The 26,490-nt window shown below is 41.1% G+C and overlaps 2 protein-coding genes across 2 annotated transcripts; both read right to left on the minus strand.

Moving 5' to 3' along the window:
- Positions 1–353: 353 nt before the first annotated feature.
- On the minus strand, positions 354–12,316 carry atic (5-aminoimidazole-4-carboxamide ribonucleotide formyltransferase/IMP cyclohydrolase). Its single transcript, XM_037696755.1, has 15 exons — positions 12,120–12,316; positions 11,823–11,949; positions 11,604–11,747; positions 7,123–7,211; positions 6,824–6,975; positions 5,492–5,648; positions 3,657–3,782; positions 3,484–3,591; positions 3,331–3,416; positions 3,172–3,261; positions 2,524–2,649; positions 1,846–1,938; positions 1,586–1,768; positions 689–844; positions 354–612 (listed from the first exon to the last, which is right to left on the minus strand). The coding sequence occupies exons 1-15, from the start codon at positions 12,136–12,138 to the stop codon at positions 493–495; spliced, it is 1,776 nt and encodes a 591-aa protein (XP_037552683.1). The 5' UTR covers positions 12,139–12,316; the 3' UTR covers positions 354–492.
- Positions 12,317–22,819: 10,503 nt separating this feature from the next.
- On the minus strand, positions 22,820–26,047 carry LOC119425584 (motor neuron and pancreas homeobox protein 1-like). Its single transcript, XM_037693121.1, has 3 exons — positions 26,005–26,047; positions 25,707–25,867; positions 22,820–23,215 (listed from the first exon to the last, which is right to left on the minus strand). The coding sequence occupies exons 1-3, from the start codon at positions 26,045–26,047 to the stop codon at positions 22,820–22,822; spliced, it is 600 nt and encodes a 199-aa protein (XP_037549049.1).
- Between the last annotated feature and the right edge of the window lie 443 nt (positions 26,048–26,490).

Below are 26,490 nucleotides of genomic sequence, written 5' to 3' on the forward strand. Positions count from 1 at the left end.
ATAGCTTAAAACCTAAAAAGTAGCTGAATTTAGTGGAAAGAAGCTGAAAAGAGCAATAACAGGTTGTAAACAGCTAAAGGGGTTGAAGGATGTGAAGAGCTCCATTCATTCTCAATGAGGAAAACATGGCCGACAAAGCTAAATATTTCAAACAGTAAAAACAGAGACGAGCAGAAATTTCCTGAATGAGCCGAACGTTTTGATATCTGTATTGTTGAAATGGAACGAGCTACAAGCTGAAAACCGGACCAGGAACAGAATAAAAACATGGATCTGTCGTTCTCACAGCAGCTAAAATTTCCTCCAGAACATTCTGTTAGTGAACGGGTCGACTGAGGAAGATGAGACGGGGCGCAGCTCTTCATCAGTTTATTTCACCTGAACAATAAAACTAACGTTCACAGCAGCGTCGCGTCTCCCTCGGGTCAGGAATGGTTCTGAAGTGGTTCGTTAACGGAGCGTGTGGACCCGTGGAGTCAGAACCGGTTCTTTTCAGTGATGGAAGAGTCTCAGTCCGGTGTGGACCAGAACGATGCCGAGCTCGTTGCAGGCTTTGATCACCACCTCGTCTGCAGCAGAACCGGCCGGAGCCGCGATGTACCCAACACCGCTCTGAACACACAAAGACAGGCGGTCAGAGGTTACCGGGTCAACGGGACCCGCATGTTCCCAGGTTCTGGTTCGTTACCCGTTTGGCCCGGTCGATGTTGTCTCTGAAGGGGAAGAAGGCGTCGGAGCTGACGGCGACGGACCGCAGGGAACCGATCCAGTTCTTCTTCTCAGAGTCGGACAGCGGCGCCGGAACTTCCTCGAACATCGACTTCCACACGTCCAGGTCCGCCCCCTGAGACAACCGCACCGCAAAATACACACCGCATGAAAACAAAGTACACACAAAGTTAACAAAATACACACCGCATGAAAACAAAGTACACACAAAGTAAACAAAATACACACCACATGAAAACAAAATACACACAAAGTAAACAAAGTACACACCACATGAAAACAAAGTACACACAAAGTAAACAAAATACACACCACATGAAAACAAAATACACACAAAGTAAACAAAATACACACCACATGAAAACAAAATACACACAAAGTAAACAAAGTACACACCACATGAAAACAAAGTACACACAAAGTAAACAAAATACACACCACATGAAAACAAAATACACACAAAGTAAACAAAATACACACCACATGAAAACAAAGTAGACGCAAAGTAAACAAAGTACACACCGCATGAAAACAAAGTACACACAAAGTAAACAAAATACACACCACATGTAAACAAAATACACCACATGTAAATAAAACACACACCACTTGAAAACACACACAAAGTAAACAAAATACACACAAAGTAAACGATACACACCACATGAAAAAGTACAGTAAGGCTAAAATAAATAAAAACAGAGCAGCTGTAGAAACATAATCCTGCATCCCAGATTAGATTATTTGGTCTCGGCCTGGTTCAGGATTTTTGAGGTTCCCTCCAAAATTTAGACTCAACAGGAAGAAGCGAAGGCGTCGATGTAATCAGAACCGAACATCACGCTGCCCGTCTCACCTCCCCCACGGTGCCGCTGACGTACTGATCGATGGCGTTGGCCATCTCGGCTCGCTTCACGCCGCTGCGAAACTTCATGTTCAGGACCCGGGGGTGGTGCCTGAGCCACCAGTTGTCGGCCTTGTCTCCAGCCAGTCGCGTGCAGTGGATACGGGACTGCTGGCCCGCCCCGATACCGATGACCTGAATGACACAGAGAGGAGGAGGAAACAGGATGAGGAGTCCAAACGTTCAGCTCCTCCTCACCTCCCCGCTCTCACCTGCCCGTCTTTGGCGTAGCAGACAGAGTTGGACTGGGTGAACTTCACAGCGATGGTGGCCACCATGAGGTCACGCACGGCTTCCTCCGACAGCTACACACACACACACACACACACACACACACACACACACTTAGTGGGTTAACATGTGGATGTACATGAAGATAAATTAGACTCAAAGTTGTCACACAAGCGTGCAACATTCACAAACAGTTTCACATTTCAAGTTACACAGGTAGGAATGTTCTGTGCATACAGTGAAATACACGTGCACAAATCACCTGCTGCGCACGGATCAGCTTGCCTGTGAATGTGACCTTTGAGTTTCTGCGTCAAGTTAGAAACAAGTCTTTTCCCAGGAATGCAGTAAATCTGGTGATGCTCAGATGTCCCAGCTTTTCAGCAGCCTTGAACGCAGCATTACCTTTGTGAATCTGGAGCAGTAACAAGTCACATCACAGCAGCTGATCCGTGCACAGCAGCTGATCCGTGCACGTCACAGGCAGCTGATCTGTGCACAAATATCTGACAACCTGCACACGCAGAACATTTCTACGTGTGCAAATTAAAATGTGTGCATTTGAAAAATTTGTTTGTGAATCTTGTGCGAGTACTTTTGAGACTAATTTAACTCCATAGATTTAGACCCAGTTTGAACAGAACAGAACCGCGACCCACCGAGCCTGTGGACACCACGTTCTTAAAGAACTCCTTGTTGATGAGAGCTCCGTTCCTCTTCTGTTTGAGGTGGAGACCAAACAGAACCCTCACCTCTGAATCGTCGGGCTCGTAACTTGGATCCATCTGGAACAGACAAACGGTAAAAAAAGTAAACTTTTGTTTTTTTCAGAATAAAAGTCTGTTTCAAACCAACTTCAATCACTGACAGAACCAACATAGACGTATAAGGTCCAGTTAACCTGATTCAAAATGGCCACCACAAACAGTGACAGCTCAGTCAGTTTTGCAGCCGTTGAGCTAACATTTGGCGTGGTAGTAGCTGAGAGTCATCACAAACTCTGAGTCCACATCAAACGAGCTCTTTGTTTGAAATGTTGGCGTCGGGAGATAAAGAGTTAATCCAAGGGCGGTTTTATTCATTTTAAATTATTTTTCTGAAAGTATTATTTTATTAAAGTTGCCCTGAATCAATTTTTTTAAAGTGTTAAAGGTTTTGCTCTTATATTTAGAACAAGATGTCGTTGTTTCCCAAAATTTTGAAAGTGTTTACAGAAACGAAAAGCTTGAACGTCTTGGTGCAGGTTTTCATAAAGGAACTGAACCGGGCCGAGAGGCTTCTGGACCCACGGCTGGCGCCGCTCTCACCTGCAGCACGCAGTAGTTCCCGTTTTTCTTTTTGGAAAGGATTTTGAGCGCCGCCTCCTCGTAACCAGGAGCGATGATCCCGTCTGACACCTGGGAGGAACCAGATGCGGTCAAAGAGAGATTAAACGGTCTTATTTTCAAAATAAAAGCTCTATTTACCTCCCTGGATATGATCCTGGCCGTAGGGACGTCGCACACGTCCGACAGAGCGATGAAATCCCCGAAAGATGACATTCTGTCCGAACCTGAAGACGCAGAAAGCGTTTTTAACGACAGCCAAACAGTTTGAGACTTTACGGAGTCACGTTTGACCTCTTGCTCGTGCGTAAGCCGTGGCGAGCGGGGTGAGGTCCTCCAGCAGGTCGAGCACCATGCAGACTTTGGCTTCCTCCTCGGTCAGAGGAACTCCAACTGCAGCTCCTTCAGAGGAGGAGAGAAGACGTTCAGACCCGTCCTCCGATCGAGGAGCGCGTCTTCGTCCTTACCTGCAGGGCTGACGTGTTTGAAGGACGCGGCGGCCGCCATGCCGAGGGCGCCTCTGAGCTCCCTGACCAGCTGCCAGGCGTTCAGCGCGTCGCACAGGTTGATGAAGCCGGGAGCGCCGTTCACCACTGACAGAGACAGAAAACACGCCGTCAACCGCAGTCAGCTACTTCTGCTGCTATTTGTCAAAACCTTTGGCTCATTCAGCTGATTTTAGCCATAGAAACATGGAGATCTCTTCAATTCCTTCAAAACGTTATTTTAAAAATCTGATTTTAGCTGCTGACCATCTTTGTTCTCTTACACTACTTTAGCCTTTTTATACCTTTGGGTCATCTTCTGCTGATTTAAAAACTAGTTTAGCTATTATTAGCTTCTACATTATTTTGATACTTTTAGCTTTGAACGAAATTTCTGCTACTATTTGCAAGACTTTTGTTACTTTGACTTTTGCCAAAGCTTTTTGCTACTTTGGGCAATCCTTTTGTTACTTTTAGCTCAAACATTTTGCCAAAGCATTCCTTCTTTCAGCCAAAACTTTTACTACGTTTATCCCAACTTTACAAAACATTTTGTTACGTTAACTTGACTTTTTGCTACTTTTAGCCAAGCATTAGCTACTTTTATCCTAACTTTAGCTACCTTTATCCAAACTTAGACAATATTTTATACATAAACGTGACCTTTTGCTACTTTTAGCTGAACGTTGGCTACTTTTATCCAAAATATTTATAGCAACTTTAGCTACTTTTAGCCAAATTTAAGCAATGTTTTATACATTAACTTGACCTTTTGCCATTTTTAGCCAAAGCGTTGCTATTTTTAGCCAAACTTTAGCAATAAATAGCCAAATTTAGCTATTTTAGCCAAATTTAAGCAATATTTTGGACATTAACTCGACCTTTTGCCACTTTCAGTCAAACTTTGCTACTTTTAGCCGAAGTTTGATACTTTTAGCCAAACCTAAGCTATTTATAGCTAACTTTAGGCACTGTTAGCCAAATTTAAGCAATGCTTTGTACATTAGCTTAACATTTTGCTACATTTAGCCAAAGCTTTGCTACTTTTAGCTGAATGTTTGCTACTTTTAGCCAAACTTTAGCTATTTATAGCCAACTTTAGCTACTTTTAGCCAACTTTCAGCAATGTTTTATGTTAACTTGACCTTTTGCTACTTTTAGCCAAGCGTTTGCTATAAATTTTTGTTTTAGCTAACTAACATTTTGCTACTTTTAACTTGCCTTTTGCTTGTTCCAGCTTCTGCTTCTTTAAGCCATAGCTTCTCAGCTTGTTAATTTATTAGTCCTTCAGCTCTTATTTAATTAATAATCTTATCAGAAAATGTATTTTCTGTAGTGATTTTACTATCAGTCGTGTTACCGGACAGGATCAAGCTTTATTTGACATCTAAAACTAAGATACTTCTTTTAAGCCCGGATTAAACCATTTTAATACTTAATGCCAAACTATAAAACGTAAAAATGATGAAAACTAAATTAGACATTAGAGAAAATGGAACCGTATACATTCATACAACAACGTTGGACAGAAGAGTGGGCTAGAATTCCTCCACAACCATGTGACACACTGCAGCTGCAGGAGGCTCTACAAGCTGCTGGACCAGGACCTGGAACCAGGTTTTAGTTTTAGTTTAATTAATAACGACTTGGTGGAACCGTTTGTGTGTTTTTGTTCTGTTGAGGTCAGATTTGGATCATGTTAGAACCCAGTAAAAACCAGATCAGGTTTATTTAGTGCTAGAACCCAAGAACTGACGAGTGGACTTCCTTCACATCGAGACCGTCTGTGGTCAGAAGATTCTGTTCAGTTTCTACACCTTTCAGAGGAAGCTCGGGGCGCAGGGTGTAGATCTGGGCAGGGGCCTGGTGGGGGTTCATGCCGTAACGGAGGGGCAGCTGGGAAACTCCACGGCTGTACTGTCCACGGAAAAAATCTGATATGGCCTCGTCGTACTGCGCCGTGTGTGTGAAGGCCTGAAACAAAATGAAAACGTGTTGAATCTCTGATTAATCACCCAAAATAAAAACAAGTTGACCTAAAAAATATAAAATACAGCAAATATTTTATAAAGGTAGGCTTTAAAATCCAAATAAAAGAACGCAATGGAGTTTTTAAAAACAACTTTTAGACCCGACAGTCGGGTCAGGTCAAAGTTCAAAAGAACTCAAATGTTGCACCTCTGACATTTTTCAACATTTGTGATAAAAACTTTAGTCTGAACTTTGTTCACAAACAAAACGACCACCACCACCACGAAACAGTTTAAACCCAAACCAAAACGATGAAGACCGTCAAAGATCTAAACTGCAGGACAGTCAGGTGAGAACAGGGAAAAGGTGGAAGAGAACTTGGAGAGGTGGAGGTATGCACCTGAAAGAAGAGGAATGAAAGTCAGCCGTAGTAAGACAGAGTACATGTGTGTGAATGAGAGGGAGGCTGGTGGAACAGAGAGGCTACAAGGAGCAGAGGTCACAAAGGTGCAGGACTTCAAGTACTTGGGGTCCATTGTCCAGGAAAATGGGGAGTGTGGTAAAGAGGTGAAGAAGAGTCCAGGCTGGATGGAGTGGATGGAGAAAAGTTTCAGGAGTGATTTGTGACAAAAGGGTGTCAGCAAAGGTCAAAGGAAAAGTTTACAAGACAGTGGTGAGACCAGCTATGTTGTCTGGTCTGAAGACAGAGACATGGACAAAAAGACAGGAGAAAGAACTGGAAGTGGCAGAAATACAGATGTTGAGGTTCTTCTTAGGAGTGACAAGGATGGAGAAGATTAGGAATGAGATCATCAGAGGTACAGCACAGGTTGAACAACTGGGAGATAAAGTTAGAGAGGCCAGACTGAGATGGTTTGGACATGTCCAGAGGAGGGACAGTGGTTTGGACATGTCCAGAGGAGGGACAGTGGTTTGGGCATGTCCAGAGGAGGGACAGTGGTTTGGGCATGTCTAGAGGAGGGACAGTGGGTATATTGGTAGAAGGATGTTAGAAATGCAGCTGCCAGGAACAAAACACAGAGAAGATATCTGGATGCAGTTAGAGAGGACATGGAGGTAGTTGGAGTGAAGACCGAGTGAGATGGAGGATGACTCGCTGTGGAGACCCCGAGGAGGGAAAAGCCAAAAGAAGAAGTACAACATGAATAAAGACTCACTTTTAGAGCCAAAGTCCGTCGTGTCTCCAGGGTCGTGTCTTTGTCTCCTGAGGTCTCCATCTCCTCGGCGACCCGTGAATAATCATCCGGATCGCAGACGATCGTGACCCGAGCGTGGTTCTTTGCTGCAGCTCTCAGCAGAGTCACACCACCTAAAAACATCCACGAGACTACTTTCATGAGCAACGAGCAAAACTCCAGTGTAGTTGGTGCCTGAATGCATCATTTAACTATTATGGCTTTAAATACACGTCCTTCAGTCGAAAACGTTTTAAAGCTAAATTATCAGGTAGAATTACCGATATCGATCTGCTCCACAGCGTCCTCCACCGTAACTCCTGGGTTGGAGATGGTCTTTACAAATGGGTACAAGTTGCACACAACCACACTTAAAGAGAGAAGAACCACAAACTTTAAAAGATTACACGCCCTCTACAAAGAAACCGACACTTTAAATTTAACACAGTTCAACAGTCACGTGTGTGAACGTGAGTCTTAAGAGCGCCACAGTTTAAAGGACAGCAGGTCGGTTCCGTTTGTGTTCATGGTCAACTTTGACAAGTAGCAAGGTTAAAACCGCTGCCAGTGGATCACGGTGGTCACCATGGTAACCACACAGGCGCCTGTCACTCCCTGACTGGTTGTTTGAGAGAAGCAGAAACAAAATGAGCTTCCAACAAACGCTGAGTGAAAACCTGAGTTGTGTCTGCGGCAGAAGTCTCTGATGGTCACACAGGTGAGTTTTTATGGGCCTATGGCAGGGCTTAATTTGTAAACTGATTGATGCCGGAACAGCAGGCGGGTTGGGGTGGGGGTTGTGGGGTCTGTGGGTCCTCCCACAGAAATTTTTGAATAACAGAGACACCATTTCCTGCATTCTGGTGTATTTTAACGGGTCCTACATTTGTAAACACTTGATTAAATTACTATTCTGGAGAGCAACAGCAGGTTGTGTATGAACAGAGCAGCTCAGATTGTGTCAGGTGTCCTAACCCCCTCCCTTCACTTCACGGTTCTGAGCTGAACTCCGCTGAATTCAGTCCTGCTCCAATCTCGAAGTGGCACCTTTTGAAGCACCTAAAGGCTTCACTTCTCTGTTGTCGGACAATCCAGGCATCCATTTATTTTATGAAAGTAAACTGGTCTGTCTTCAACATTTTGATCACTGTTATTTTGACAAATTAGCGCCGTTGTTTTGAAACGTGACGTAATGTGAATAACACATCAAACATTTCTCTCGTTGTATTTTTAATTTATTTTTTACAGTAAGCTTATTTTATTTATTATATCTGAAATGTATGAAGGAGTTCAGACACATCAGCAGTTGTGCGCTCGCTGTGTAGAGTTGTCTGGAGACGTTCATGTGCGTAATGTGCACTGTCCGCAAGACGTGCCGCTGAATGTGTTGGAGACACTTAAGTCCTCGCGGGACATGCCGTCCACGTCTCAGACACTGAAGCTTTTCACCCATGAACATGAAATAAATATTCTTCTGTTGAATAAATGATTGGTTCTGTTGTTGAACGGATCAATTCAGCAGCTTCATGTGAGCTGGAACCCCCCCACCCCCCCACTCCTTAAGTGATCGGGGGGTCTAAAAGAAGGGGTGTTTTTCAGTGCACAGCGCCGCTGAGGAGGGACAATGTTTGGAGAGGAGGAAAGAAGGACTCAGCGCAGCACCTCCGTCCGTAAATGTGACCATTCTCACGTCCTCACCCCCCACCTCCCCTCCTGAGCAGGAGTGTGTGAGCTCGCTGGGAGTTAAAGTCACGTGATTCAAAATTCAAGTTGCAAATTAGGGGTGTAACAATACATCAATTTAAGTTGATATATCAATAACATTGTGGCAAAACTAAAACATTGATTCATATCGTCATCTTTAAAATACGCTTTATTTTGAATTTCCCAAGGCACGACTGTGTCACCATTTCCGTGCGCGGCTGCGCTCTGCGGCCGCCTCAGCAACATGACAGACGAGACAGAAAGCACAGATAATGAAATTCACTCTCCTGCTGGATTTAAATCAACACTGTGGAAATATTTTTGATTCCAACAGGACGGATCAACAGACAAAACTCATGCCGTATGCAACAGGTGCCGGTGCGAGTTAAAATACACGGGGAACAACACATTTGTCCGTTCACCTGAAGAAGAAACACGGCATTGATAGCCATGTTATGTAAGCTCAATATCTATTTTTGTTTATTTATAACTGCAAGGTAATCAGAGCACTTTTAAGTTAACTGGTTTAAAAAATGCACTTAAACATGAGAAATGTGAGACTATACTGAACAGGTCATTCATTTTTATTTTTTCAATAATTAAGACAAAATGTTTTTTATTTAAATGCCTGGTGCATGTAGTAATAGAAATAAAATGGTTAAATCATATTTGAATTGTTTCTGTAAATGTATTTATATGTAAATGAGGATAATAAATAAAATATGCATTTGATATCGCAATATATCGATCGCAGACTTGTGAATTGAATCGAAATCGTATCGTGACAGACTTTGTGATATCGGGAAAAATCGTATATTCATACAAATAAATCAATATAATATCGTATCGTGGTAAAGCTGATGATTTACACCCCTATTGCAAATGGTATATATTAAAGTGCAGTGAAAATGTGTATTTTTAAAAAGGTGTGGAAGTTAAAAGTAATTTATTAAATGTGATACTGTGTATTTACGCCATATTATTTTACATTATTAGTGTTTAGAGTATATCTTAGATCTTTTAGATTACTGTTTAGCGTTCATTTAGTGTATATATCAGTGTATACCTTAGATCCTTATATACTGTTTCTTTTTGCACTTTATATTTTTGCTATTGTTGGGTGTAACTGGGACCTTGTGTACATAATTTTGTTCCACCTCATTTACCACATGTAATGAGAACAATAAATTTGACTTGAACTTAAGGGAGCTTAGAGCTACCAAAGTGTATATAAAATACGTTCAATTGAATTTGGGTGTCATGTGAGTATGTTACACTGAGTTTCATGGGTAAATTTTAGTTGCTTTAAAAGGATTTAATTTGGGGGTTATGTTAATATATCTTGGGTTACATTTTCTTGTTTGTATTCTTAGGTGTTTCACCTGTTTTGGCCTTGACAACTTTCAAAATAAGAGAGAAAAGAAAGAATTGATTCTTGGTCACTGAGTGCAGTCCGGTCCAAAGTCTTCTGAAGCGAGCCCTTTCAAGTGGGAGGAAACTGCAGATTAAAACCCAAAAAGTGAAAACCACTTGACACCAGCCATCTAAAGAAACTATACTTTTTTAATACTAGAAAGCATTGTTTCCTCGAACGATAGTAGTCCGTTTACATTTTTGTATGGTGGTGGCCTCTCTCGGATTTTGACATGGCAACCCAAGGAATCTTTCTAACATCTAGATGTAGCCACACACCAAAACAATGCCGTACCTCACTTATTTTTCAAGCTATGCTCGCAACATGCACGGACTGACGATATTTCCAATTTCCCCTCTTCACTGCATGATGGGGAACAATAAAACATGTCCGGAGCAAAACCTGCTGTAACTTTGATTATCAACTAGTGGCCCATGGGCCACTTTTGGAGTGTTGGAGTGGGGCTTTTCTGGCAAGTGGGGGTGACATTAAAACTAAAAATATTAAAACTAAAAATCTATACCAAAATGAATTTTAACATTTATTTATATTTTTACATTTTAGGACAAAAGAAAATATATTCATGTAAAGAAGTTTTTTTTTTGTTTTTTTTTGGCAGATTTTAATTAAAACTGAACTCTGCAGGCCTGTGCGAGTCCTTTTAAACATTTAAATAAGTATCTTACTTTGAAATAATAAAGCATAAATTTGAAGTGTGAATAAAAACGAGGCCATTTTAGGGGATTTATTGTGACTTAATACATTTTTTGTAATTAAAAACAAATAGTTTTGTTTACTTTGACTTAAATTGTTTTATTTTTCTAATTATTTTTAATCAAATTAGCTCACCGTATTTCTTCCAAACAACTTGTTTAACAACATTATTTCAAAGAATTTCTGGTGGATATGAGGGAAAGATCGAACTGTGAGGATGGAAGTTGAATAAAGTACGGTAGATAAATCTAATCATGCTTTGCTATTTTAGAAAAGTCTTTTCTGGTGTGGGTATAAGAAATATAAAAAAATAATAATCATGTTAAATTTGGTCAAAGCTTCAAGGAGCCAGATGTGGGCCCAGAGCTGCAGGTTGCAACCCCCTGGCCTAAATGTTATTTGTCTTAAAGTAGCATTAGAGCCTTCTCCATGTTCTTTAATTCTGTCTGCACCTTTAAATATTTCATTTTAAAATCCATATTTTACCAGAGTTAAACTGACGATATCTTGGCTGAATATGCTGTTTGAAAAGTTCCTCTTATTGAATAAATTAGCAGAGTTTCATATCATGATTATACTTTAGCATATACCTTTAAATGTTTTAAAGAAGTATAATGACCTATGTTTTAATAGACTGCACGTTTAGTAATCAGCTCAGACGAGCCACGCTGTTCCGTGTTTGATGCATTATTGAAAACTCAGAAGAAACTGTGATCTAATCACATTCTTCTTGTCGAAAGCAAACAAGAGTCACAAGACGATCATCAGTTTTCCAATTATCAAAAACGAACATGTGACAACAGAAACAAGCTGAAAACCACCAGTTGGACAAGAGTTTAGATGGTCTTCTCTTTGTGGGATTTTAGTTTTCTGCTTCGAACACAGAGCTGTTTGAATGTAGGAGCATTTAAAAGTTTGTCTCCCTCTTACCGGACCAGGCTGTAGCCCAGTTTCTCCATGTCTGCTGTGTCAGAGGGGGTCTTTCTGGCCAGGATGCCTCCGTGGACAGCAGGATGCAGGGTCTTCACTCTGCCCCCCAACATCTCTGGATGTCCAGTCAGCTCAGACACATCCCTGACACACAGCAAAGACACAGACAGGTTAGAGAGGACACCCAGCCCACTGGGACTGGAGGAGGACAGGGCCCACCTGACTGCCAGTCCAGCATCACGCAGAGCCTTGGCTGTCCCTCCTGAAGCCACCAGAGACAGACCCACACCCACCAGCCTTTTGGCAACATCCACCAGTCCAGTCTTGTCTGAGACACTCAGAAGTGCTGTAACAAACACAAAACGAACGGAGAGCCATTTAATTCACTTCAAACTCAAAGAAGAGTTTAAAACGTGTGATCTAGTTCTAAAAGCTGCCCAGGCTAGGCTAACGTTAGCCTCAGAGCTAACACTGAATAAAGTTTAGAATAATGAGTTTTAGTAAAACTTAACTTACCGAGCTCCGCGGAGGCCATGTTCTCAGCTTCAGTGAGGGTTTAACTGGAGGTCAGCTGACCTTTTCCGGGGAAAATATTGTGACTTTTGAAAAAAAAAAAAAAAAAAATCAGAGAGAACGCGACAAAAACAAGAAATCTACGAGCTCTTCCAGAGTTTTAACATCAGCGCGTGCTTCACTCAAGTAAAAAGGTGCCCCGCCCCTAAACTATCAAGCGCATGCGCAGAGCCACAAATCAAGACCAGAAAGCCACATTAACATTTAATAACAGCGCATATGATTCTGATAGCATAGCATAACAATAACATATAAGTAAATAAAATATACTAAATAACGAATGAACACAGACTGAGCAGTTTATTTCCCACTGCCTTGACTGCCAGGTTCTTATTCAAATGATGTAAGTAGAATTGCCTTTATATTTTTAGATAATTAAAGATGTATATTTGTATGTATGTACGTATATAGTCTTTTATTTCACCCCATATAGTAAAAACACAGGTTGGAATGTCTTAAAGGTCGTCTGACATATTTTGGAACAGTTTCTTGATATAAAATGAATGTTAATGTCAAGGAACTGGCTGGTGAATTAAAAGTAAAAATAAACCTGATAAAAGGCCAAAATTAAAACCTTTTCCCAACTAAGGGCCAGTTTCTACATTAACTCAAGTCCGATACCCAACATCTTTTCTTGGTTGCAGGTTCCTCAACAAGAGTTTGATTTGTCTCTGATGTTCTGTGTTGCACTTTCGACATCATAATCAAAGATTACTGGAAAAAATTCAAATGATAAAAGTACTTTTTGTTTAACATATCATCTTGGGGGCCAGATAAGATGTCAACAAGGGCCACATTTGGCCCCCGGGCCTGGAGTTTAACGCGTGTGATTTAGAGGCTTCATAAAAATAAAAGAGCTACACACACAGTAGCTCCTATTTAAAGACACCGTTTCAGTTTAAAACTTTGTTTAGCTTTTGCTTATTTGCTTTGATCTTTGAAAGCTATAATAAAAACAGATTTAAAGTCACATTACCTTGAAGATCACAAGTGGATCATAATAAATACAGAACATAATTTCTGGTGTCTTCTTTAAATTTGACACCAGAGGGCAGAGTAGATCTGATACTGATCATTTTTCAGACATAACTGACAAAAACATAAACATAAATGTTTACATTATTGCATTTTATTCATATTTCAGTGGAAGCTTCTTGGAAAACTTTAATTGTAATTTATTCAATATCAGTTTGCACTCAAACCTGAAATGGTAAGTCGTGATTTCCTGGCCTGTTTGTGTTTTGCAGGAATGCATATCGCCCGCCACCTTTTGTTATGTTGAGAGGAGCTGTAGTTGTTTTAGTCAAACCTTGAGATAAAAGTGTTTCAAGTCATGACATTTATGAAAAATGCCACGCTCAACGTACATGTTGGAGATGACTCTCAGCTACTACCCAATCAAATTTTAGTTCAATATCTGTAAAATGTACGTTTTAGCCACATTTCTCTTCGTTAATGTCAATTAGCTGTGATGCCATTTTGATTTAGGTTGACTCCAAAAGTAAATCAGTTGTAGTCCTTCATCCAGGGTCAAGTTCTGAGAGTTTCTTTTAAATCAAATCAGTGGTTCTTTAGATATTTTGCTAACAGTCAAACTGGGCTAATTCCCAACAGTGAATGCAAAAGTTTGGTGTAAAGTTGTTGCACAATGAATCACAATTAATGTGTTGAGGATGACTCTCAGCTACTACCAAACCAAGTTTTAGCTCAATGTGTGTAAAATTTGCTGAGTTTTATTTATTTATTTATTAACATTTTCTAATGTATCAAAAATAATCCAGGTACAAATCCAACAAAGTTCAGCAGGTCATCTGGACAGTTTCTTTTTTTTGTTGTTGAGACGTTTCGTCCTTCATCCAAAGGACTTCATCAGTCCAAGGAGCCACAAATATATGGAGGATGGAATGTGACAAAATGAAATAAATACATAACAATTAAATTTATCATTTAATTATTAAATACATCATTAAATCATTAAATATTCAATTAGATTATTAAATACACCATTAAATAATGAAATATACCTTTTTAAATTATTTATTTCATGATTGATTTATTTAATTTTGTCACCTTTCGCCCTCCAGTGTCACCATGAAATTATGTTAACTGTCAGCCTCGCTCGTCAAACTCAGTGGGCGGGACTAACCCTAACCCTGACGCCTGATTGGCTGCGCCTCACAGCAAGCGAAGACAAATCAATCACAGATAATCGATAGGCCCGAAAATATATTCCGAAAAAACTTTAGGAAGCTTAGTTGTGTTTACGTGGAATTGGCTGAAACCTTTTTTCATCAGACCGAAGCAATGGATTTCACATGCTCCGCGTTAGTCCCGCCCACTGAGTTTGACGAGTGAGACTGACAGTTAACATAATTTCATGGTGACACACGAGGGTGGAATGTGACAAAATTAAATAATTGAATAAACCATTAAATAATACAATTGTGTGTTTAATAATTTTATTGTTTATTTAATAATTAAATGATACTTTTTTTATTGTGTATTTATTTCATTTTGTCACCTTCCGTCCTCCATAGCGGCAGTCATCTTTTATCAGGTTGGTTCTAAATGTTAATCAGTTGCAGATGTAAATCCAGTGATTACTGAAAATGTAATCAAAATTTGCCCAGTGTTTATTAACATATTTTTCTAACAGACAAATCTTCGCCCTGTTACTGTCGGCAGTGCGTGACAATCAGAAACAAATATTGCAAAAAGACACCGACCAAAGCATTTCCTGTTTCCTCATGTTTCTGCCGCTGAACTGAAGGTCACTGAGGTGAATCTGGGCACTACTCTCACTATAATTGGTCAAACACCTGTAGCGACTCGTGAACACGTTCACCTCCAACACGCCTTTTCATTAAACTTTACTGGCCCAAACTGCCACATTTCTCCTGCTTTGGAACGGCGTCCGAACGCGAGGACATATGTGGATTTATGGGGCCCCATTAGTTAAGTGACAGGCCCCGGGGGCCCCGGAAAGCTGCAGCGATATTACGCTAAAAGACGACACAATCTGTTCATATTTACGTAACGAGCTCCGTGTTTTCTGATTGATTAAACTACAGGGTGTAAATTCTTTAAAGGGGGCCCTGATTTATAATCCAACAAAGCAAAAAAAAAAAAAGAGGCCAATTTCTTTGTGTAACTATGAAAACGGAGGATTTCCGGTAAACATTCAGACAGCCGAGGGACGACTTGAGTGATTCAAGAGACGGAGGAACGTTTTTACGGCGAGACACGAGCTCGATGTGCATTATGGGTTGGAAAAACGAGGGAAATAAGTGGCCCGTCAGCACTTTTGTTCAGAAATCTGACAGCGTTATCAGCAATAACTCCCGGGGAGAAGTTTTAATCAACACGGCTGCTGTATTCAGATTAAATTAGAGGAATCAATGACCTCGACGTGTCGTCGTCAATCAGTCGTGAGGTTTGTCCCGCGTCAAACCGCGGGCCCTTCGTCACACCAGATGACAAGGCACACGGCTAAACGAGCTCCTATTGATTTTTCATCAGGCAGATTAAAAACTGGGGTTCTTATTCTGTCCACTGTGAGTCAAACAAATGAGGGAATGCACGTCGCCCGCCACGTCGCATACCCAAGTTTTAAAACATGCGATCAGTTAATGTTCAGAGGACATGTTGGGGTTGACTCTCGGCTACTACCACAACAGATTTTAGCTCAGTATCTGTAAAATTTACAGAGTTTTAGCCACTTTTCTGTTTTCTCCGTCGGATTACCTGTGGTGAACTATTCACTCAGTGAATAGCATTTACAGTATGTTTTACAGATGACTGTCAGCTACTACCTCACCAAATTTCAGCTCAATATAAAACTGAGTTATAGTAATTTTTGTGTTCGCTGAAGTCAATTAGCTGTGGCAGCCATCTTGAATCAGGTTGATTCCAACTCATAATAAGTTGTGAATTTTTATCCAGTTATTTCTGTATGAAAGTTTCATTAAAATCCATCCAGTGGTTTATCAGATATTTTGCTAATAGACAAGACACACCCACTGGTGATTACATGATCACTTGCCTTTTTCATTTAAATAAAAAATAAATAAATAAACACTTTAAGAGACAGAATTTTTGGACCAAGCTCTGCTGAAGAATACAGTATATTACTAATTGTTATAAACGCATGCAAAATAATTACCTGTTTTATATTTAATAGTCTTTTTTTAATTCTGTTTTCTTTATCCATCCATCCATCCATCCATCCGTCCATCATCTTTACCCTCTTCTTCCTTTTTGGGTCACAGGGGTCACTGGTGTCCATGTCCAGCAGTCACTGTGCGAGAGGCAGGGGACACCTGGACAGGTCTCCAGTCCATCACAGGGACACACAGAGACAAATGAGACAAACATCCATTCACTCTTTCACACCTAGGGACAATTTAGAGTCACCAATCAGCCTAACATGCATGTTTTTGGTTTGTGGGAGGAAACAAGAGAAAATCCACGCATGCACGGAGAGAACATACAAACTCCACCCAGAAAGGCCCACGGACCGGGATTTGAACCAGGGTAACCTGCTCACTGAGAGGCGGCAGCTCTACCAACTGCTCCACCGTTTTCTTTATATTATTACATTTATTATGTTATTACATTTATTATGTTGCCTTTCTTACAGACTCCGGAGACGTAGTTGCTCAACATGATCTCGATTGGCAGAATGTTTGTGTGTACCTGGTTTATCCCCTTTGGGACCTTGTCTGGTCCTGATCACCTGCCCTGTCAGGACCATTAATCCTGTTGGGGACCTTTTCATTATGTTTTTATCTCAGAGTTTTGGTTTGGGTCAGGTAACGTATTGAGCTGGGAGAGCATGTAATCACAGTATAAATGTGAAAAGGGATTACATATTTTTATCACAGGAAGGAGCTCGAGGAAACCACAAACAACTCCTCCACAAATACATTTTGGTCCAGGACCAGAATCTTGATGTTTGTTTTTTGTGTTCACCACATGTCAAACAAAGGCCAGTTATGACCCTAGGTAACATCTTATCTTGCCACAAAGACGATATTTTAATAGTAATTTTTTTAAAAATCTTATTTTACTTAAAAACAGAGCATACTTTATTTAGTGCAGACTTCACTGCAAAGTCCTGGCCTGGAGATGATCTTAAGATCAACATCATCAGGCCAGGACTCTGCGGTCTACACTCATCTCCAGGCCAGCGGTCACTCTTTCAGGGATGAAGATGTTCACATCCTGGACAGAGAGGAACGATGGTTTGAGAGAGGAGTAAAGGAGGCCATCTTTGTGAAAAGAAATCGTCCATCGTTAAACAGGGGTGGAGGCCTCCGGGTTCAACTGTCCCCCTCTTACAATGCTGTGATTGCTAGTATCACTCAGCCCCCTGTGAACAGTAAACAGCCATCAGTGTGCTAATGATCCATCATTAGGCTGATGGTCCTTCTTGAGCATGTCATCAGCTGGTTTTGGTTGTCAGCAGCAAAACTGGTTGATCCACTCTGAGAAGGTGCTATTTAAGAGACTGAGATGAATACAGCTCCTCAGACTGAGGAAGTCTCTCGGATGAGAGACGAAACGTTTCTACATTTTTTGTTGTTTTGCTTTGTTTTGTTTTTTTGAATGTCCAGAGGACCAGATTGAACTTTTTTGGATTTTTCTACCTGGATTATTGAGCATGCATCAGGATATTTTGAATCCCTTTTTTTAATTATTATTTTTAAGGATTCTGTGGTTCGCTCAGGTGTTTTGGAAGTGAGTTCCATTAATGAGAAGCAGCAGAGCAAAAGGCTCGGTCCACCGTAGTGTCGAGTCTAGTTCTGGGAATTTGAAGATGGGATGATTTGTTGAAACGAAGAGAACAAGTTTTGATGTGAGGGATGAGCAGTTCCTTGAGGTAGAGGGGGCCATGTCTGCACTGTGGTGTCAGAAGACAGATCTTGTTCTGGATTCTGGCATAGACAGGAAGCCATTGAAGTCAATGTAGGACTAGTGGGATGTGCTCATGTTTTTTTTTTGTTTTTTTTTTCTCATGAGTGTGCTTTTCTGGATCAACTAGAGCTTTTGAATATTTTATTAAATGCCAAAAAGTCAAATTGCAATCATCCAGTCTTGAAGACACAAAGGCATGGAGAAGTTTTTCCGTGTCAGACAGAGATTGCGAAGAGCTGAGGCTTACAATGATTTTCTGATGAAAAAATTAGGTTTTACATATTTAACATGAGAGTAAAAGGAAAGGTGAGGATCAAACTGGACACCAAGGTTGTTCACAATGGAGTGTAAAATGTCTGACCAGAAAAGGTTCTGGCTGTTTTGGGGGATGACTGAAGCTGATGGGGTGTCAGTCAGTATGGCCTCAGTTTTGGAGCTGTTCAGCTGGAGAAAGTTTTCATACATCATTGGCTTTATCTCCTCCAGACAGATGGCGAGTGTGGAGATTGGTGATGAGGGTGATGAAGCAAATGGTGGCTGTTAGTTTCTGTGTAAAGTTGAGTGTCATTGGTATAGCAGTGGAAAGAAATTCCATGGTGGCTGGTGACTTGAGCAAGAGGAAGTATGAAGAATGCGAAGAGAGTAGGGCCAAGGACTGACCCTTGAGGAACCCCACAAGTGACAGTATGAGTCTTTGACTTGGCTTCTTTGATGGCAACGTGTTCAGTCCTGTCTGAAAGTTTGGACCCGAACCAGTCAAGAACAGTATCATGAAGCCCAAGAGAGAGAAAGAGGCGGTTCTGGAGAATATTGCGATCAGTAGTGTCAAATGCTGAAGACAAGCCGGGAAGGATAAGAAGAGATGGTGAGCCTGCATCTGCTGCCATCACCATCTCTTGATGAGCTATGGGTCTGTAGTTTGTTAGGATTTCCATGTCAAGAGTGGGTCTTTTCAAAAGTTTGATTTTGGCAGTTCTCATTGGTGCTGGAACAAAACCAGACTGAAGAGATGATGATGATGGTGTTGATGATAGTGGTGTATAATAGACTAATACTAGAAATAGCTGTCTTCACCAGAGGGTCAAGGGCGCATCTAATGGGCTTCATCTTCCTGACAATGTCCAAAATCTCCTGCTGAGAAAGAAAGCTAAAGATAAGCCGAGAAGGAAAGAAGGAGCAGAGCGATCTTGAGTTGTGGTTCAACGGTCTGTTTAGATTAACACAGTGTAGCGATAGAGCAGAGTGTCTTGAGCCAATTTAGGTACAAAAACAGTTAAAAAATGTACTGCACTGATCAGCAGTGGAGCGTTGAGAGGTTATGGGAGAACATGGTCCAAGGAGGCGGTAGTGAAAAGTTGCTTTGAGTGTCCTGGGTTGCACTGAATGATGGAGAAATGGAGCAATCATGCCTCTTTCAGGGACTTGGAATAAACCTTTAGGTGCTCCCAGTAGGCTTGTTTGTGGCCAGCAGACTTTCTGTATTTCCATTCTAAAGCATGCCCTGCAGCTTTCATTTTCCACAATTCAGAATTATACCAGGGAGCAGAGCACACGAAGAGAACAGCTCTAGTTCTGATGAGGGCATGGAGATCCATAAGGCTGCTCAGGGTTTCCACTGGATCATTTACCGATGTAGGGCTTTCAGAAAAAGACCATGTGAAAGATAGGCTGCCATAATTTCAGTGTTTATATTCTTAATGTTTCTGAATGAGATCTGATGTTTCTTTTTGATCCAAGGGATAGACTTGGCAGCTCGAGTGAGATGGTAATATGATCTGAGACACCCAGATTATACAACTGAACACAATGACGAGATCCAGAGTGTGACCTCGGTAGTGCATGGGAACATCAACATGCTGCCTGAGATTAAATCAGTCCTACAGCTGGAGAAATTCGGCTGCATGAGAGTCACAGTCAGTTTCTTTATTTGTCATATGCGCCACCTGTGGTACATGTGATGGAATGAAATTGTGTACACAGTTACATCCAACAAAAGTATAAAATGTAAAAGAAAAACAGTAATAACCTCTAAGATATGAACTAAGAAAAACGTTAACTAAAAATACGCTAAGCACTAGCAGTACAAAAACAATACGCCGAACAGCGGCACGAACATGAGTCTGTGTGAGCAGATGAGTATGAATGAACACAGCAGCATGAAATAAATCAGCAGCATGATATGATTTTTCACAGTGATTATCCTGATTAGGGATTCATGAGTCTAACAGCCTCAGGGTAGAAGCTGTTCCTCAGTCTAGTGGTTCTACACTTAATCCTCCCCAACCTCCTGCCTGAGGGGAGTGGGGCAAAAAGTGTGTGTGCTGGGTGAGTGGGGTCCTTCATGATGCAGGTGGCCCTCTTCCTGCATCTGGAGGTGTAGATGTCTGATGGTGGGGAGACTGACTCCAACAGACTTCTGTGCAGCTTTCACCACTCTCTGCAAAGCTTTTCTTTCCAATGACGTCAGGAGGGAGAGTCATCATGGATGTTCAGGCCACCAAGAGTCATAACGTTTGCAGGAACCGCAGAATGTAGAGAATAGATTGGAAAATTCTGGAATAACGTTTGGTTTTCGTTTAGGTGGCCGGTAGGTGAGAAAATATGTAATTTGGATGGAAGTCTTGGATTTGGAAGCTGAGCATTCAAAGGAGGAGATTTTGGGCAGACAGTGGGAATAAATCCAGATCTTTGTGATAAATGACAGTCAGACCACCATGGCCAGTGCTGCGAGCTGCCAGGAAGGAGGCAGAACCAGCAGGGAAATCCTCGTTTAGGGTGAAGAGCGTCGGGTCGGTGCCAGGTTTCAGTTAGGCACTTTAAATCTAAACTCTTGTCCAGGATAGTCGTGGATCAAACGGGATTTGTTAATGAGGGACTGCATGTTAAGCAGTTCCATCATGATCGGTTTAAAATACTTTGAGCTCTGAAGTGGGTGCTGCAAGCTGAAATCCACTCCACATCATTCATTTCACAAACGCTGGAGTTACTTTGGCAAAAAAAAAAAAAAAAAAAATCCCAGTGCCGGTACTCTGAGGATGTAGACGTACGAACCAGGTGCTGCAGACCAGAAGGAAAGAATGGAGTCAGCAGTCCAGGAAAATAAAAAAAACTTTCTGCAGGATCCTCTGGATATATGGGGGATGACAAAGAAGTTCAAATTTTTAGACAGATGTACACCATGGAGAAAGTGTTGTTGAGCTTCAACACGTCATACTTTTAACGTGGTGCCAGTGGCTTGTTGTGGAACCAGTTGTCCAGTGAGTTATCCAGAATTAGGGAAAAAAATATTAGTAAGTCTTAAGTCAAATGTCACCCTTGTCTGCAGGTATAGGACAGATAAAATCAACAAAAATAAAATCCATAAATTAGCAAAATCAACAGATTCCAGAGAGTATCGGCACCTAACGTGCGCCAGCGTCCAACTCTCGTCTCGTATACTTCATTAAGGCTGAGCAACATTCTCTGTGACAAAATAAAATACACACAGGAGTTTCACTCTGAGGTAGTAGGAAAATATTTAAGTATTTTTTCTTTAAAATATGGTCCCATCTCGTTTATAATATGTACCAAATAAATAAATATGCATCAACGCACCAGAACTGTCAGATTTCCCCACCACAATCAGCTCTTTTAATTTCTTTAACCTTTGGCAGGTTCCCTACATAATCAAACACACTTCAGCTGTTCCTGTAAGTAAACAAACACTTTTTAGCTTGTTCTGTACGTGGAAAAACATTACGGCTGGTTTCATGGGCAGGTAAAGAATCACACTTTGGCTGTTTACTTTGGTAAAACAAACACTTCAGTTGTTTCTATAGGTAAAGAAACACACTTCGGCTAGGCTCATAGGTAAACACATTTCGGCTGGTTCAGTAGATAAACAGGAGCACATTTAGCGCACCAGTTTTTATTTTAACCCTCCTGCTGCCCTTGGGTCAAAATAACCCAAAAAGCTTCAATTTTAAAACTGAGGCCTTGTGGGTCATTTTGAGCCCAGGGCAGCAGGAGGGTAAGAACACGTTGATATGAGATTAAATTGAGTGGATTCAGTTTCTGACTTTGATTAATTTTTTATTTTGGATCTGTCTTTATGATTGAGGACGATTTAAGGAAACAGAGTTGATGAAAAGATTTAAAAATAAACTAAACTGATGGTAATAAAATGTGAATATTGTCAACAGCTCCGAGCATCCTGCGTGTTTCTTTATTTATATTAGACCTTTAGTTAAAAACAAAAACGAGCGTCTGCTTTAAAAAGGCAGAAAGGTTTATGTCGTCATCCGTTTTTGCTGTGAATTATTATTTTTTTTACACACAAGAATAATCCAGTTCAGTCTGGACTCTGCGATTTTTACACGTTTATTTCACAGTTGCACCACAAATAAGTTTTTAAGATAAATACATGACAATTATTCTTAGAATCGTTTAAATAAATTAATTTTCTCGACACGTAAAAGACGAGGACAAACAACGACGTTTACACACCACGCGCTAAATTAAGTTCAACACATTTACGGTTCTGAAAGGTCCAGGACGGTTTCCTTGGTTCTGGTTGCAGGTTGGAGCTCCGGCTGTCAGAGGTGGAATCAACACATTTATGAGCGGCTTTTTGTTCTGCGTGCTACAAAATTCACCGTAGTGGTTTAAAGTTTTTTTTTTTTTTTGCACTGCATGTTTTAATTTTTGAAAATGTCTCGTAAGTTTCTGTCTTTTCACATAAACACGTTTTACAGTCCGGCGCCGATCTTCCTGTCCCCCCCTCCCACCTGGACCCCCTCCAGCTCTTCATCGGAGAACGGGCTGTGAGGGTCGTAGCCGAGCTTGTTGCCACGTGGCAGGAAGTCCGTGGGTCGTGGCATCCTGTTACTCAGAGCAACGGGGTAGCCATGTTTGCTTTCCTCCTCCTCCTCTTCCTCTTCTTCCTCCTCCTCCTCCTCTAAGCTAAAATCCATCCCCCGGCTGTCTGGGTTCACACCTCGTCCGCTCTCGTCGGACTTGTCGGTGACAGTTTTTCCTCCGCCGCGCAGTCGATCAGTCTCTGCCTGGCTGGAGGCCGAAGCCTGCTCCTTGGCTTTCCTGCTGCGTTTCCACTTCATCCTCCGGTTCTGGAACCAGATTTTGACCTGCAATGAAAGAACAGACTCAGTACGTTTTAAAGAGGGTCAAAGTTTGCTTCCCTATATATTTCTGTTAATATAAACAATTAAATCAGGATGAAGAAGGAAGCTGCGCAACGCAACTAGACGTCACGGAAATTACCGTAAGGTCTGGAATATCACGGCCTTCGAGGATTAATGACCGTAAATCCAACAGTATTGATAAATTTATGTAAACACGGACAGGAAAATAAACAACTTAAATTAAATTTACCAACAAATCTAAGCCCTGATCATTTTTTTTTCATCTCTGAAAACTTATTGTAAATTACCGTAAAATCTAGAATATCAGGGCCTTCTGATTAATTACCGTAAATCCAAGCCAACACGAAAAGATAAAAAAAAAAAAACTAAAAAAATTTACAAATATGAGCCACAAGTTCAATACGTTTGGCTCCATACCTTACAGTATATTTCATTTATTTGTATTTTTTTTTCTGTCTTTTTCTTTCTTTGTACTGCAGTTCGGTCTTTATTAACTTTAACTGTAAATTACATTAAATGCACAAAATGTGTACAAGTTAAATAAATTTTAAAAAATCACGGAAATGTAGCAACCAGTCTGGGTCTAGATGACACTTTGCTTTTTAAAATTTTACTTTTGACGTATTAGGACTCTTATTGTAAATATAAGAAAACATGTAAAGGTTATATATTTCTATTTGCATTTTATTTGGCTTTAGCAAATAATCTGGGTCCAGATGAGACTTCATTTGGGTCCGAGTTAAGACGGCCCCTGTACTGGAAATTACCGTAAATATGAGAAAACAGGCCAAGGTAAAACAATAATAAAAAAAAAAACAGCTAACAAAGATGTTAAATTAAAATGTAGCAACCAATCTGGGTCCAGGTGAGCCTTTACTAAGTCCTGGAGTTGCACCGTGGTCCGACATTTGAAGACTTTGACTGTAATACAGTAACTAGAAATGTTGTACCTCTTTAAATATATTACCGTAAACATAAAACCTGCACAGGTTCAAAAAAAAAAAAAAAAAAAGCAAAAGCACATAAGCTGTTCATAAAAAAAAAAAAACACTAAAAACTAAACTCAATTTTTTTAAAGCCATTTCTCTGAATGTTCAGAATTATTTCCCCTCTGTTTCAAATCAAAATTATTCAAAGACGCTCTGATGCTGTTGAGAGGTTTACCGGACGCTCCGGTAAACCAATGCTTGAGCCTTACATGCGTAAATAGTTCAAAATAAACAAATAAGGATTTCTGAAACTGCTGCATTAACACAACTCAAGGTAAGAAACAGAAAAATAACTGGATGATTTAATAATGTAATCTTCAGGATATATATTTTGCACATTTACATATTTTATATTGTATTCAGCAAAATGTAAGGGTTCATTTTGACTCATTAGAAATCTATTATTTGTGTTTTACTACTTATTGTTATTTTCAGTTTTATTCTCTTTGTTGGGCAGCACGGTGGTGCAGTAGAGCTGCTGCCTCTCAGCGAGCAGGTTGCCCCAGTTCAAACCCCGGTCTGGGGGCCTTTCTGGGTGGAGTTTACATGTTCTCTCCGTGCATGCGTGGGTTTTCTTCGGGTACTCTGGTTTCCACCCACAGACCAAAAACATGCATGTTAGACTGATTGGTAACTCTAAATTGTCCCTAGGTGTGTGAGAGAGTGAATGGGTGTCTCATTTGTCTCCGTGTCCCTGTGATGGACTGGAGACCTGTCCAGGTGTCCCCTGCCTCTCGCACAGTGACTGCTGGATATGGACACCAGTGACCCCCCACGATCCGAAAAGGAAGAAGCGGGTAAAGGTGATGGATTCTTTTGGTTTTAGATTTTTGTTAAATTTTTTCACAAAAAAAAAAAAAAAAAAAAGTAATTTCAAATCATGAAGCAGCAGGTTTGTGGGTAAAAATACCTCATTCGGATTAAATATTTATACTTAATTTATAATAATAAACAAATACTGCCCGGTTTTATTTAACGAGCAACAGCTGTTTATTTCAAAGATAATTTGTTTGCTAACTTTGTTACAAATGTTCAGTTTTATACCATACCATTTTATTTATAGAGCATTTTAAAACAGCGACAAGGCCAACCAAAGTGCTGTACAAACAGAAACAAACAGGTAAAGCACACAGCAACACACAACATAACGTAAAAATCAAAATGTAGAAACAAAATGATAGCGAATAATAATTTATGCCTTTAAAACGTTCTTCAGTGCCCAGTTTGGGCCTGAACTTAGAAAAACGTCTGGAGTTTTGGGGAAATGAGCCTTTTTATGATTTGTGCTGCGCCTCCTGCTGCCCTTGGGTCAAAATGACCCATGAGGCCTCGTCTTAATACAGAGGCTTCATGGGTTGTTTCGACCCCAGGGCAGCAGGAGGGTAATCTGTTCTGATGTTGAACAGGATGTTTCTGCAGGTATCTGACAGACCAGTGGTCTGTTGTGGCCCTCGCAGCGCGGCGGACGCCTGCAGGTGTCTCACCTGTGTTTCGGTCAGCATCAGGGACGTGGCCACCTCGAAGCGTTTGGGTCTGGACAGGTACTTGTTCAGCTTGAACTGGTTCTCCAGCTCCAGGAGCTGCTGACTGGTGAAGGCGGTGCGAGGCCTCCGACATTTCCCCAACAGGCCGGACTGAGGGCCCGCTGCAAGAGAAAAGACCCAAAGTTATTCACCTGGGGAGGGGGTGCAGGTAAGACGCTTTAAAGAGCCGAGGCGCTTTGACAGGCTGAATCTGAGGGCCAGGAAGTGGTTTTATAAATCTCAGATGAGTCTAACGGACCTGATGAGACGCTGCCACCTTCTTTCTGAACCACCAAGGACATGAGAAGTTCAGTGATGCTGTGGGGGGACGGTGGACGAGGGGACACATATGCCAGCACTCCCTGCCATCATTAACTGTAACAGCTTCACTCTGGTTTATTGTTGACGGAGGGACACGACGCAGAGGCCATAAAAACACCGGCGTGCCATTAACTTAATGAAAATCCAATGAAGGCTTTTATTGATGAACTACCGTCGGTCTGAGGCGCTGCGTTATTGTTCTGTCATCACACCGAGGCCGTTTCCATCCGCTCGGCGTTTATGGAGAAATAAATGAGCCCAAAGTTAAAATTTGACACAGAAAAACTGTAAAAACTGAGGAGCTGCGAGGAACGACAGGAAAAACGTGGAAAATTAAAGGAAAGAAAACAGGAACCGGACCGCCGGCTGCACCCACAAATCTTTAGTAAAGTGAATAAAATAAAAACATTAAAGTCAAATACTA

The sequence above is a fragment of the Nematolebias whitei genome, chromosome 2, assembly GCF_014905685.2.
Source record: "Nematolebias whitei isolate Nwh7 chromosome 2, NemWhi1, whole genome shotgun sequence".
NCBI lineage: Eukaryota > Metazoa > Chordata > Actinopteri > Cyprinodontiformes > Rivulidae > Nematolebias > Nematolebias whitei.